Raw genomic sequence first — 14,558 nt, 5'->3', positions numbered from 1 at the left:
GGCGCGCAGGACACTGCCATCTAGCGGCCGTACGGGGCGTACTCCCGTTAACCCACGTAATGCGAATGTGAGCAAATATTGCATCGTGCTATCCTCCCTGCCGATGATGGTTCACAAAGCTGAAAGGTATCAATATGACGTTTGCTTATCAGAATATGTCACTCACATAAACTGCTGTGAAATGATTCATAACTCATCCAGAGTAAGCTGACATGGTCTTTATTACGCCGACCTAGAAAGTCGCCCGTGAGGTCACCAAGCGAGCACTGGTTGTGCGGCTCTCAGGCCACTCACCTGATCCTTGTTGCGACCCTGGTTGACAAAGTCGTTGCCGACCTTGATCCTGGGCTTCAGCAGGTTCTTGTAGAGCTCGACGCCGTCTGTCTTCAGCAGCTTGGCGACGTTCTCGCCCTCCTGTGACGCGCCGAAGAGACAATTCGACGGTTATTTGGGCTCAGGTCGGAGCACAGCCAACCAGTGGTTACCACAGGGAGTTGCGGTTGGTCACGAATAATCGGAGCAATCAAAGTTATCATTGAGGGCAGCACATGAAATAATATCACAAGGAGCTATAGACGGCCATGACAGTAATACAGACGTCACAAGAAGTTTCCGGTGAATGTCAAAACAATATGCTGTGGGTAGCACAGAATGTCATCAAAGCAAGGCGCAGTGGGTCCCCGGAGACTGCGAGAGTCGCTTGAAATAAAGGAATTGTCAGTGGTATTCAATGGTTCTTACCAGGCTGACAAGTTTGAAATTCAGTGATAAGGAACGATTCAACTAGTCAGCAAACTCTATTATTGAAGGGGCTGAGATGGGAAGAGGGAAACATAGTACTGTCATGAGTGCAGTCATTAGTTCCGGAACTGTTATCAGTATGCACATATTTCATATCATACACAATATGAACACGACCCATCTCAATGTCTCCTGCCAAGTTGACAAGAGATTTGCATCCGTTGGAATCATTTTCCATAAAATTAGACGCGACTATCACGCGACAGTCGACTGATATGGTAGTGACAGACCACACAGATTCTGGGATTTGTCGTATTCGAGGCTTTACTTCAAATAGCGAATAATGCTCCCCTCCACTTGGAGCCTCACATACAATATGAGAACATTCACAACAGTCCGTCTGCCATTTCTCTGGCCTTATAGCAATTAAACACAATTTTAGTTCCTGAACACCAACCTACATATCACTATCAGCAACAGGGCTGCGGAGTCGATGGATTTTAAGGTGACTCCGACTCCGACTCCGAATCCGGCTTCAAAAATCGACTCCGACTCCGACTCCGACTCCGCCTCCTACTCCGGACGGTTCTATTGAAATCCATATCATGATATTGAAGTTTATGATGGAATGTTTTTTATCTTGCCTAGAACGATCCCTTATGCATTACAAGGTTTTGCGTTGCAAATACATATGCATTGAAAATAGCATGCAGAATTAAAAAGCAGGTTCTGGGGAATTCACCGTCTTCTGCTTCTTTCGCTGAAAACGTTCCTCCAAAACAGAAAAAATGGTCCTTTTTCGACAAAATCTTATTTCGGGCGCAGTATCGTCACTCATACAGGTGCAGTGCATGACTTTGGGCCATGCAGCGTCAACTCCGATTCCGGAGTCGGAGTCGGTAGGATTATGGCGACTCCGACTCCGACTCCGACTCCGGGAAGAACTGTCGACTCCGACCGACTCCAACTCCGACTCCGACTCTGACTCCGCAGCCCTGATCAGCAACATACGAGTCTTACAGCAATCGGCTTTAACCCGCGCACCGACGGGGGTCTGCGCCAACTTCGTACCGACGGGGGGGGGGGGGGGGCGGATGACCGCCCCCCCCTGAGATCTCGAGAACGAAGCAAGATAGCGACAAGCGGTAAACGGCATCGGATACGCACGGCCAAGATCTACAATTTTTACTAAGGTCATTTTCAGGTCAGGTCAAAGATGACGTCACAGGGGTCGAAAAAGTCAAAATGGCGGCGCTAGATATGGAGAGAGTTTTTGTCGAATAACTTTCGAACTAGTCAAGATAGGAACAAACTAAGGGCATCATCGTGATCCTCTTGTCAATCCGCATCGAATGATATATATGTTGACCTCGAAAGGTCAAGGTCAAAGGTTGACCTCAGGTCACGTGACCTCGAGGTCATCATGCATATCATTCGATGCGTCTTGACGAGCTGAACACAATGAGAACATCCACGCGTCTGTATCTTGTTCCTGTACGGAGTTATTGGCCAAAAACCTTTGGTGACCTTTGATGACGTCACATGACCTCACAGCTGCCCAACAGCAAAACAGACCTCAAGGTAGTGAAGGTTGATCGTATATGAAGTCATGTATGGTATATGGGGCCATTCTGACCCGTTTTAGTGGTAAAAACAGGGAGTTGATTTTTCCCCCATTGACTTATAATGGGGAGGTCGCGAAATTGACCTGACCTTAGGTCACCGATATCAAAATTCCGAGATAAACAAATTGTAGCTACTAATGACCTAATAATATCCTGCGACTTTCAAAGGCCTCCGACATCTACTGTAGCTCTGGCACGGTGACAAAGTTGCAAAAAAGTGACTTGAGGTTGGGTCATTCAAAGTGACCTGGTGACCTGACCTTAAAAGGTAGGAGGTTCAAACTTGCACACCATGTGTAAAATTGATGAGGTTATAGTCATACCAAATTTCGTGGCGCTACGCGCCGCGGTTTTCCCGCTATTCGCGAAAAACCTCAGGGGGGGGGGGGCGGATATCCGCCCCCCCCGTCGGTGCGCGGGTTAATAACAAATATCATTGTTTAACTTCTTCAGTGCCCAATGTAACGTGTTAAAACTAATGATTCCAAGGCCACTCCCATCATCTCAAACATTTCTGCTGGCAGGTTTTAGTGTTCAGATCGTGCAGAGCTGCCTGGGGGACATTCCCAAGCAGTTCAGTGTCGGGTTTCGTGCGGGTGTCGAGCTCGGACCGGGTAACCCTCCAGACACCGGATCTCAGGGCAGCACGGGTCACAGAGGGGTGACACAGAGGGGTCACACAGTGGAGTCACACGTGCTGGCTGCACTGGTCTAGCGTCGCGGTCTCGGCTCCAGAAACATGCTGACGGACGGGGAGGGGGGGGGGGGGGCTGGGTGAGAACAGAGAGGGTCAGTCTGCCCGGGGCGCCAATCACACGAATTACTCTGAAAGGCATTCCGGTCACTAATGTTCACACAAAGGGGTTCGTGTGCATCCACGGCCTTCAGGCGAGTTCCAGGGGTGCATTCAAGGGAGGGGGGGGGGGCATATTCCGCTAGATGTGCTCGTTCGCTCTGCGTGCTCCACTATCTTGCCCTGAGGGGACGTGGGGTCGAGTGCCAGGACAGTCGTTGGTCACGTGACTTGTGTGTGGACACAGCAAGAGGCGTCAGCTGTTGTAAAATGACGTCATCAGCAATAACATGTGGTTCGTACCATGCCAGGTGTTTCTAGCTAGCCTTACACACACACACGTGCAGGGTTTGAGAACGACTCATGTAAGGGTGATAATACAATTAGAAATTAGATCATAGCAAAGTGACATAAATTCCAAAGAGTCCACACACATTGCCGTCCTTTGAGCTATTCAGCATGCGTTTGAAGCATTGGCACACACAAACAAATGGTCATGCATTTAAAGATATTTAGGTGGCGTCTATAGTTAAGAATGCGTCAACAAATCACCTCAACCTCATATTTAAGCTGCCATGAAGTGGCGATGGCACCCACAGTAAGTCCCTCATTCGTCTAAAACCCACGATTGTAAGAAGTGAGAAATGATTATTCGACGCTGAGACCTGGTCTAGCCTTTTATGATAATCATGATATGATAATGAGGGTTTTCTCATACGACGTATATCTCAGAATTCATCGAAGTGAACTATTCGTTTTCTAATTCAACAAACAAAGCTTAAAAGATGGATGGCAAGACATTTTTTTTCTGATGAAATGCAGGACCAGGACTCAGCAGGAAGCCTTTCGAGAGAGCCAGAGCATAAGTGAGGGCCTTCATGAATTCAGTTTAGCAGCGACCAGCTCAGCACAGCTCGGCGGCGATCAGCTCAGCCCAGATCAGCAGCTCAGCAGCTCAGCCCAGAGCAGCAGCCCAGCGGCTCCGCCTTACAGCCGTGCCGTCCGCCTCCGCCTGCTCCTCGCGGCCGCGCTGCTTGAACTTGAGCGTGCCCATCTGCATCACTGACGAGACGATGGCGTAAATGTTGTCCTTCTCTGCCTGGGTGAAGGCCAGCACGTCGAACGCTTGCTGCGGGTCGACAAGGCGGTCAGGTCAGCGGGTTGGCGGGGTCAGCACGTACTGAGGTACCGTCGGCCTCTGCCTGCTCCTCGCGGCCCTTCTGCTTGAACTTCATCTCTCCGAGCTGCATCACCGAGGCCACGATGGCGTAAATGTTGTCCTTCTCCTGTTGGCTGAAGTTCAGCACGTCGAAGGCCGTCTGCGGGGGCGGGGGCAGCAGGGAGGCGGCGGATCAGCAACTAGCAAAGAGTGTGGGCGACAGCACCGGGCCCTGGGGCACGCCACAGCTCACAGCGAGAAAGAGAGGGAGAGAGACAGAGAGGAGGGAAAGAGGGAGAGAATAAGGGAGATGAGATGGAGAGGGAGAGGGAGAGAGAGGGGGAAGAGAGAGAGAGAGAGAGAGAGAGAGAGAGAGAGAGAGAGAGAGAGAGAGAGAGAGAGAGAGAGAGAGAGAGAGAGAGAGAGAGAGAGAGAGAGAGAGAGAGAGAGAGAGAGAGAGGAAGAGAAAGATTGCGGACGGCAAGCATGAAGCAAACAAAGCAGTAAGATAGATCATTGCACCAGGCAGCAGAGGCATTACGCATGTTGACTGGATGTTATTTGCGCTTAGAGCTGCATCAACAGTTATCCAATCCGCGGCAGGAGTTGACAAAGTTCTCTTCCTACTAAATTGAAACTTAACCCACGAGCCGCTGGGGGGGGGGGGGCATAAAGTTGCCCCCCCTTTACGTTTTGTGGAATATCTCCGAAACCTGATGAGCTACGAACGTGAAACTTGGCATAGCTTCAAATGAATACCTAGGCAATGTCTGAAGAAAGTTTGGTGGTTGTAGCATCTAAGATGACGTCACAGTGACGTCATAAAGTTTTGTCGTTTTCCGATATGGACCGTTTCTGATGACGCTGAGCATGAAACTCAACTGTAAATGAACTAGACAGCACCTGCTGTCATCCTAAAACATCTAAGTACACTTCCATCTAGTTCGTAACCAATAATCGGCCCTTTATATTCGGTCCCATATGCCTGATGTATCGTGAGGAAACTGAGAGTCGCAAATCTATAATTTGACTTATGACGTCACTGTGACGTCATTTCAAATGGGATCGACACCAAATTTGGACACAACCTCGGCTAGGTATTCAGGAAGGTGTGTGCAAAGTTTCGCTTCTCTATCTCGTCGCGTTGCGACGATATCGCCGCGGAAGTAAAGGGGGGGCAACTATATGCCCCCCCCCCAGCGGCCGGCGGGTGGCGCGGAGGCCCAGCGGCCGCCGGGTTAATATTGAATTTTTATTTTGTTTATAGCGCCGGCAGGTTGATAAAGACGGCAACATAAGCATAGATAAGCATTACCGCCGACGATGAATACAGAAAAGACGCTCACGGGATCTGATTGCTTAGTGTTTACGTTTGAGGCCCAAATAATTCTAAATAGCCCACTGGACTCACCTTCACAGGGTACGCTGTAAACTTTTTCACAATGTCAATCACCTTTTTATGTATATCACGCTATTTACAACTGTTCCAGTAAAGTCAGGATATAAAAATTGACGTAAGAAACACAAGAGAATATTTTTATTGATTCGTAACATATTTGCAATGACGAAAAAGAATGTGAAAAGTGAATACAAATGATGGGTAGCGTGAACATTCCTAGATATATAGAATATATGCAGTGACCGAAGAGCTGTTCCTGCACCTCTACTGAGAAAATATCCTGACCGGTTCCCTTGTCGGGATCGGAACATGAATTCCTCCGAGCGTTAACAGTGACGCCGCGAATGTCGATGAACTTACGTCCGTCATCTTCATCTCCTCGTGGTCGTCGATGCTGTCCACGGTGGTCTTGCCGTTGGAGACGTAGTGGTAGTCGTAGATGTCCGTGGAGAGCAGCAGACGATCTGGGGAACAGACAAGGTCACATGACTGACCCGATGACTCCAAACGGCTCCTCGGACTCACCACAGTCCACAATAACGAATGATCACTCAGTGGGCCTATTGGAGACACCGAGGATATATGTGGGCTGCAATCGGATGTTGTTGAGCCTCTGTCCCTCCCCGCGCCGCTGTCCCGTGTGTCTGTCCTACTCCTCTCACCGAGCAGGCCATCGATGGCGCCGGACATGATCTGGTAGAAGATGTGGTAGGAGCGCTCCAGCGGGCCCTGAGAGATGACGCGCGCCTTCTCCAGCAGGTAGGTCTCGATGTCGGCGCCGGCCAGCTTGCCCAGCGGGCCGAAGTGGATACGGATGAACTTGCCCTGCGCGCAGACAGGGGACGGTGAGCAGTGGTCCAACTCGCGACTGGCCACGGTGGCAGCGAAACAGAGACCTCATCATGCTAGCATCGGTATAAATGTAGTGCAGCTCGGGGACGGCTCTGAGCTGGGTTGTATTGTTTTTACCAAGCCGCCCTCACAATTACACCTGAATGAGTTCGTAAAAAATATTTAGGCGTGACATTGATACGGAGCCACCGAACTGTTTCCCCAGTCCTTCATACAAATTGGTAAAACTGTTCACTGACGGTCTACATCTCCGCAGTGATTGTGTCCGCAGATATTGCGATGTCCGAGTCGTTTCTGATACAGAGTCGCGCTCGGCCCTGCTGAATCGGCCGCCCGGCGCAGCGCAGACCAGGACTCACGAAGCGGGACGAGTTGTCGTTACGGGTGGTCTTGGCATTGCCGAAGGCCTCCAGCACGGGGTTGGTCTGGACGACCTGGTCCTCGAGGTTACCCTGCGGCCACCAGAGCTCACATAGGTCAGCCGCCGCCAGATAGGGGACCTGGTTACTAGGTACATTGACGTGGTGGCGAGATGGCGACAGATTCACAACACCGCTGCTCTGAGTCGTACGCGCGTGAGCAAAATGAAGCGGTGACGCAATGTCCTGCTCACGCTAAACATACAAGAGTATGTGGCTGCTGCATATTTTCCACATCTATTATATTACGTCAAATACAATATGTTATCGGTGAAAGACACCCTTCGCCAAAATAATCCTTAATTGGCATTTTCTATATGTTAGATTACGTAGCATGTTAATGCGTATACGTCGGTGAGTCTAGGTGCAACTCGCCTTGCTGGGCTCCTGGGTCTTCTTTTTGCCAGTGGCGCCCACATTGGCGAAGTAGGTGATGACTTTCTTGGTGTTTTCGGTTTTTCCGGCTCCAGACTCACCGCTGCAGAGTTGAGAAGGTCATCAGAGTATACCGGGGGTAAACACTCGCCACTCCAGAGTCAAGGAGGTCAGCAGAGTATACCGGGGGTAAGCACTCGCCATTCCAGAGTCAAGGAGGTCAGCAGAGTAAACCGGAGAGAGAGAGAGAAAGTCAGAAGTTCCCTTCTCGTGGCTCAGAGATGACAGATGTGCAGGGATTTGAGAATATTTGAGAAATTCAAAGTTATATTTAAGATTTTAGATAGAAAAGCCAAGTAAAACGTCTTATTACTTATGATATTACGTAGAAAGCATTACGTTTCGTGTCAAATATCATTCTTTTTAAAATCACTTTTCAGCGAACGTAATGATTTGTTGAGTTTAACATCGAAGGCATGTACAACCAATTTAGTTAACCCGCGCCGTGCTGGTGGCCTGAACTTTCCGCCGAGTGCTGGGGGGGGGGGGGGGGGCGTTTTCACGCCCCCCGTCTAACTCGGCTCCTGGGCCACGTAGCGACACGCGGTAAGCGGCAATCGAAAGAGCGTCAAAAATAAGGACGAAAACACTTCGGTCATTTTTTGGGTCAGGTCAAAGGTCAGGTCACCAGAGGTCACCAAAGGTAAAATGTTGACTATTTCAACATTTTGGAAACTGCCAACGGCTATCTCGGGAACCGATAGAGCTACAGCGCCGCGGAAAAGCGCATTCGATAGCCCTTTTACAGACCTTTCTGAGTAATGTTCTCAGATTTGACCTCAGGTCAACGGTTTAGCCTCCAGAGGGCAAAAACTCCAAAAATAGCCGTTTTTACGAAAAACGTTTTTTCGTCAATAACTTTTGACTCATAAGCGCCATGACATTACTTTTGCCAGCATCGTGTTCCTCTCGTCGAGACGCGTCGAATGAACTATTCGTTGACCTTGAAAGGTCATTTTGAAAATTTGACCTCAGGTCAAGGTCATGACCTGACCGAAAAGGGTCATGTTGCATATCAGTCGATCCGTATCGTCGAGCTGAACACATCTGACGTGTTTTCACCGCTCTAGCACGTCTCTATCAAAAGTTATAGCCAAAAAACTGCTGGCGACCGTTCATGACCTGAGATGACCTCAGGGGCACACAGAGGGGTCACAGGTGCATTTTTCCTATTCAGTGTGTCATGTTTACCTATGAACCGATGTTTGAGAGCGTTTTGAACGATATTCGTCCAAAAGAGGCGCATTTCAATTTTCTCCCATTGACTTATAATGGAGAGGTCGCAAAATTGACCTGACCTTAGGTCACAGATATCAAAAATCCGAGATATACATTTTATACATACTGTTACTCATATCAATCGCTGAAAGTTTCAAAGTGATCGTTCAGTCGGTGTAGCTATAGCGAGCCTTTGAACTTTTTCTGAGGTAAGGTCACTTGACGTGACCTGGTGACCTGACCTTGAACGGCCTAGGTCTGAAATTTTCACAACATGTGCGGAAATGATGTAGGAACACGTGTACCAAAAACGGCGGCGCTGCGCGCCGCCGTTTTTGAGATATTCGCGAAAAACCTGAGGGGGGGGGGCGTAAAAACGCCACCCCCCCAGCACGGCGCGGGTTAAGACGTTTGTCAAAAACACACGCATACCCCTACTTACGTAATAAGGATGGACTGATTCACTCCATCTGAAATACAATAGGTGTCGTTAAAACATGAAGTATACATATTATGCTAGTTTTCATCAAAGATGTTTCCTACATTCATTTAGGCCAGGTCGGGTCAGGTCAGGCAAGGTCAACCTGTAGAAGTCCCGCTGGGTATTCGTAGGTAAGCCGCCTCTGACAGCCTCGCAACATGTTGCGAAGGCACCAAAACTACTTCGTAAATGTTCAAATAGTTGCTAAATTCGGATTCGACTAACAACTAGCCTAAAAATAAATCGAACTTGGAAGAGTGACCCGAGGTCATCAGAGGTCAATAACCTGACCTGAACTTTAGGTGACCTTGACACCCAACCTAATGTATGGGACCGGCGTCATATAACATGCTTCAACGCTTGAAACTACAAAAAGACTGCAAACGCGCGGCTAATGCGAGCTGACATAAGCCGAATCGCGATTCCGGCCAAACATGGTCTAAAAGTAGGTCGCAGGTCAAAGGTTATTTGGTTCAGGGTCATAATTTTTTATGATAGGTGTTAAATAGATTAACGCGAGGGTAGATTTCGTCGCGATCGACCACTTTTTACGCAAGTTATTTGCGGAAGACCTTAGCCCTATTCCTGGCGGGCTCCGCCGGGACAAGAAACTGGCGGGGGGGGGGCCGATTCGGCCCCCCCCCTGAGATCTCGAGAACGAAGCAAGATAGCGACAAGCGGTAAACGGCATCGGATACGCACGGCCAAGATCTACAATTTTTACTAAGGTCATTTTCAGGTCAGGTCAAAGATGACGTCACAGGGGTCGAAAAAGTCAAAATGGCGGCACTAGATATGGAGAGAGTTTTTCTCGAATAACTTTCGAATTAGTCAAGATAGGAACAAACTAAGGGCATCATCGTGATCCTCTCGTCAATCCGCATCGAATGATATATATGTTGACCTCGAAAGGTCAAGGTCAAAGGTTGACCTCAGGTCACGTGACCTCGAGGTCATCATGTATATCATTCGATGCGTCTTGACGAGCTGAACACAATGAGACCATCCACGCGTCTGTATCTTGTTCCTGTACGGAGTTATTGGCCAAAAACCTTTGGTGACCTTTGATGACGTCACATGACCTCACAGCTGCCCAACAGCAAAACAGACCTCAAGGTAGTGAAGGTTGATCGTATATGAAGTCATGTATGGTATATGGGGCCATTCCGACCCGTTTTAGTGGTAAAAACAGGGAGTTGATTTTTCCCCCATTGACTTATAATGGGGAGGTCGCGAAATTGACCTGACCTTAGGTCACCGATATCAAAATTCCGAGATATACAAATTGCACATACTGGTACCCTGACTAAACCCTGAAGAGAAGAAATTGATCGGTCAAAAACTCTAGCTCTGGCGTGATTGCAAACTTTTCTGAGGTAGCGTCACCAAACCGCCTCTGGTGACCTGACCTGAGGTCAGATCAGCTCAAAATTTTCAGACATGTTGCGTAGAAGCCTTTTAGGAAAAGTCAGAAAATTTGAGCTTCCTAGCTCAACGCGTTTGGGAGATATAACCAAAAAACCTCAGGGGGGGCTCCTGAGCCCCCCCCCCCGCCAGGAATAGGGTTAGGGGGATTGCATTAACCCCTCCCCTGTGCCGACAAGGATTGATTCAGGCTTCCATTAACCCGCGCCCCGTAGGGGGGGGGGGGCCGAAACGGCCCCCCCCTGTCCTTTTCGGTCGATATCTCCTAAACGGCTGGAGATATCGCCACCAAACTTTCAGGACCCCTCCGGGCATCAATTTTACACATTCTGACCAAAAATTTTTCCAGAGGCTATGATAGGTTGGCCACAAATGACGTCAGAGTGACGTCATGTTCTGTCATTTTCGACCGAAAAAAGACCTTCGCGAGAAGACCTGTCAGGACTACAGCTTTGAAGATACAGAAAAATGATCAGGACATAAAAGGTGTAGAATTGACAGGACTACAAAACTGCTATCTCGAATTTTTGAAATTTTTGAGTTTTGACCCCCAAAAATCAAAAAAAGCATTTTTTTGGATATATTCGCCAAAAAATCCAAAAAGTTTTTTGAGTTTCGAAAAAACCGGAATATATGTGATAGTGCCTACCGTCTTCTATCTACATACCAAATTTCAGATCGATACCTCGTTTTTTGGCCAAGTTATAGCGAAAAAACTGTTCAAAAATGATGACGTCAAATTTTCAAACTCAATTTTTGGCAATTCTAGAACTCGTAGAGCAAAACGAAGACCACCATTAGACTCCCCGTGACAAGCTGCATCGAATCGATACCCATTTTATGCAAAAATATCAACTTTGAAATTTGACCTAATTTGACCTGACCTTGACCTGACCTTCACAAAAACGTGACCTAGGCTGGCCCCAAAGGCTGCCTAACCCACATAATCGCATTTGTCATGTAAAATGGACCATAAAACATGTATCACACGACACATTCATATTGTGACCCCCGGTGACCTGACCTCGCTGTGACCTGACCTGGTATCAGTGACCTCAGATAGCAAAGTATGTGTTTGACGAACAATGTACCATCGATGGTTTTCAATAAATTACCAATTTACTCGCTTTCACAGCACATTTCTTGAATTGCCTGTGAACGGTGAAAATCTGACCTTTGACCTGACCTGTGACGTCATCGGTTTGACCTAGGTCAATGAAATTTGGTCACAAGGTAGTTCCCGGGTGGGGCTATCGAACGCCGTTTGAATTTTGAAAATCGGCCGGTAACTTTCCGAGATCTTAGGGGGGGGGGGGCCGATACGGCCCCCCCCCTACGGGTGGTAGGGTCCGCCGGTAGCCCTACGGGGCGCGGGTTAAGTATCCAGGACCATTTCCATCAGAGTATACGGTTGGCGATGGTCGGCTGTCGTTTGATGAGGCCGGCAGAGGGCCTGGGCGGCTGCTGGGGGCTCGGCCCGCGGCCAGGTCACCAGATCTCCGCCGCGCCCGCCCTAAATACGGCCAGCCGGCCGGCTGGAGCGGGCTTCCAGCCAACGGCACCGCCGCTGGGGCTAAATCGGGCTGCCTGGATCCCCCTCTCTCCCTCCCTCCTCCAGTGGGGCCGCCGCTGGAACCGCCGCGCTGGCAGCGGCGGTGGTGGTCCGGGGGGGGGGGGGCGGACTCGTCCGGGGGCCGGCTCTGGACCGGCAGTAAACGCCGCCTCTCCGGTGGATGGCGCTGTTTTCACCGTCTGACTAATGATGACGGTGATTCGGTTATATGAGGCTCCTAGCGGCGCAGTCGGGGTCCGCGCCAGCAGCTATCGTTTGGATACACGGGGGGCCGGCAGGGATCGACCGAGCTGGTCGGCGCTGAGCACGACACCACAGGACGACTGCTCCCGACTGCCCGGGGACCTGGTAGGACAGCCACGGCCGATCCCCTGCGGCACTCACTGGCCATCATGTCGTGGTAGGCCTCGTCGGCCAGCGCGAAGATGTGCGGCGGCACCTCATTACGCCTCTTGCCCTTGTAGATGTTGATGGCGCGTAGGGTGTAGATGGGGAACCGCTTGTACGGATTGATGGCCACGCAGAACAGACCCGAATACGTCTGAAACGGCGCGCCGGGTCAGGTCAGAGGTCACTGAGGAGTCACCGGGTCAGGTCAGAGGTCACTGAGGAGTCACCGGGTCAGGTCAGAGGTCACTGAAGAGTCACCGGGTCAGGTCAGAGGTCACTGAGGGCTGAAACAGAGGAGCAGAGTGGCATAACACACACAGATGTTGGCCTCTTGCAGTCTAATAATAACCTTATACGTGCTTACTAAATGTGTTTGATTTGTTTTCAGCAAACTACAATCACAATGTAAAGTTTTCACTGCTACCCGTCTTCCACACGGGCTGCTCCGTCCACTAACACTTACGTAGATGAGCTTGGTGTAGTAGCGCTGTTTGAGGTTGTGCAGCACCGAAGCGTCGTTCAGGTAGGTCAGGTTGGACATATCCTCACATTTCTCGAACTTGGGAGGGTTCACCTGCTGTAGCGACGTCTTCTTGAACTCCTTCTCCTGCGGGGGGCGAGGGAGCCGGAGGGTCGGGGTTTGGAACGGACAGTTCAGGAACAAATACCGACAAGTAAGTTCAAAAGATGAAGACTCTAAGCACATCTTAACATTGTAAACCAGTTATAGTTGGTGCGAACCTCAAAGTTGGGCATCTGGACGATGGTCTTGTCGCCCTCGGTCTTGACGATCTTCCCCAGGAGGAAACCCTCCTTGGGGTCGGGCACCCAGCAGGCCGTCTTGGCATCGTACGGCTTGGTGCCATCGATGCGCTTCTGCTCGAGAGAGACGAACCTGGGAAGGGACGGTGGAAGGGCACGACAGTAAAAGACGAAGTCCCGGGGGGAATAACTTAGGCAGCAGCACCAGGCATTTGGAAAGTCAAACAAAACTTATTGAGCTTACTGTTCTGATATTGCTTATGTGTTGTGTGATGGCTATGGCTGAGTAAATATTTATTCAATAATAAAACAGAGTGGCGGGGCACCGGCACGACTGAGGTGGACGGTCTAATGTACCGTCGCGAGGGAAGGCGGCGGGGCGCGCTGAGCGGAGCGGAGGAGAGGTATGACCCGCTGAGGGGCGGCTCACTCACAGGTACGGCTCGGGATCCGGCTCGTCCTCCGGCTTGTACTGCTTCTCGATGACCATGGCTGCCGGCTGCGGGGCGGCTCAGAGCTGAGAGATCGGCGACCTACGCACTTCGGCTGCGGCCTCGGAGGCTGGATTCCTGCGGGCAGAAGAGCGCGCCGTCAGCGGCGCTGACAACGGGACGCTGCGGACGAAGCGCGGACTGCGGGCGGCTCCGTGCACATGTCAGGTGGACCCACTCCCTATCAATGTCTCATTGCCCAGTGATATGGAAAGCTGCACCTCCACCCACCCACCCGCGGTATTACGTGCGTGGGAGGCACCCCAAGGCCTGATTCATTCGTCAGAGGCCGAGTGGGCCATCGGAGCTCGGGGTTCAGACGTGAGAGCACAAACACGGCCGAACGTGACTGAAGCCGCCCGCCCGGCGCGGCGTATGCAGCTCCGGTGAGTCAGTCTGTTTTGCCGGGACGCAGTCCGCGGGCTCTGGTCAGGGAGGCCACTCAGTCAGTCTGACCGCGGTGCGGGTGTAGAGAGGAGCCGCCGAGGGTTCGCGTGCACAGTGGTCAGTCCGCGAGGCCGTGAGCCCCAGTGTAGTGGCGTGAACATGATGTGCTGGTTCGGTGACCCATCCACAGTCAGTCACCGTGGACGCACTAGGCTGACGAGCCAAGGTGCAGCGGTGTGAATTAGAGGTGGCAAAATGTGGACCCGAGGACCCGGTCCAAAGAACCAGTCTGGACCCATATGGGTCCAGACCGGTTCCTGGAAATTTTCTGACGGGTCAAACCGGGTCCTACCATAAACTATACATCTTGCACACTACACATTATTGCAAAATATGCAGTGAATGTTT

General features: G+C 50.5%; 1 protein-coding gene across 13 annotated transcripts in view; it reads right to left on the bottom strand.

Annotated features, from left to right (window-relative positions):
* The window catches only part of LOC122374161 (myosin heavy chain, muscle-like), a 39,952-nt gene that overhangs the window by 18,431 nt on the left and 6,963 nt on the right, over nucleotides 1-14,558 (bottom strand). For 8 of the 13 annotated variants that reach the window (XM_043352747.1, XM_043352758.1, XM_043352753.1 and 5 more), the window contains exons 2-12: nucleotides 13,707-13,841; nucleotides 13,252-13,405; nucleotides 12,974-13,117; nucleotides 12,505-12,661; nucleotides 9,084-9,111; nucleotides 7,364-7,466; nucleotides 6,929-7,021; nucleotides 6,380-6,542; nucleotides 6,078-6,181; nucleotides 4,151-4,288; nucleotides 295-414 (exon numbers count right to left, since the gene is read on the bottom strand). In XM_043352747.1, coding sequence (XP_043208682.1) covers nucleotides 295-414; nucleotides 4,151-4,288; nucleotides 6,078-6,181; nucleotides 6,380-6,542; nucleotides 6,929-7,021; nucleotides 7,364-7,466; nucleotides 9,084-9,111; nucleotides 12,505-12,661; nucleotides 12,974-13,117; nucleotides 13,252-13,405; nucleotides 13,707-13,762 — 1,260 coding nt within the window. In that variant the 5' untranslated portion in view covers nucleotides 13,763-13,841. Of the gene's footprint in view, nucleotides 1-294; nucleotides 415-4,150; nucleotides 4,289-4,340; nucleotides 4,479-6,077; nucleotides 6,182-6,379; nucleotides 6,543-6,928; nucleotides 7,022-7,363; nucleotides 7,467-9,083; nucleotides 9,112-12,504; nucleotides 12,662-12,973; nucleotides 13,118-13,251; nucleotides 13,406-13,706; nucleotides 13,842-14,558 lie in introns of all 13 variants that reach the window. The other 5 variants (XM_043352750.1, XM_043352749.1, XM_043352757.1 and 2 more) reach the window with 1 other exon arrangement.

The sequence above is a fragment of the Amphibalanus amphitrite genome, unplaced genomic scaffold, assembly GCF_019059575.1.
Source record: "Amphibalanus amphitrite isolate SeventyFive unplaced genomic scaffold, NRLGWU_Aamphi_draft 001614F_arrow, whole genome shotgun sequence".
NCBI lineage: Eukaryota > Metazoa > Arthropoda > Thecostraca > Balanomorpha > Balanidae > Amphibalanus > Amphibalanus amphitrite.
This window is presented reverse-complemented; position numbering and strand designations above follow the sequence as displayed.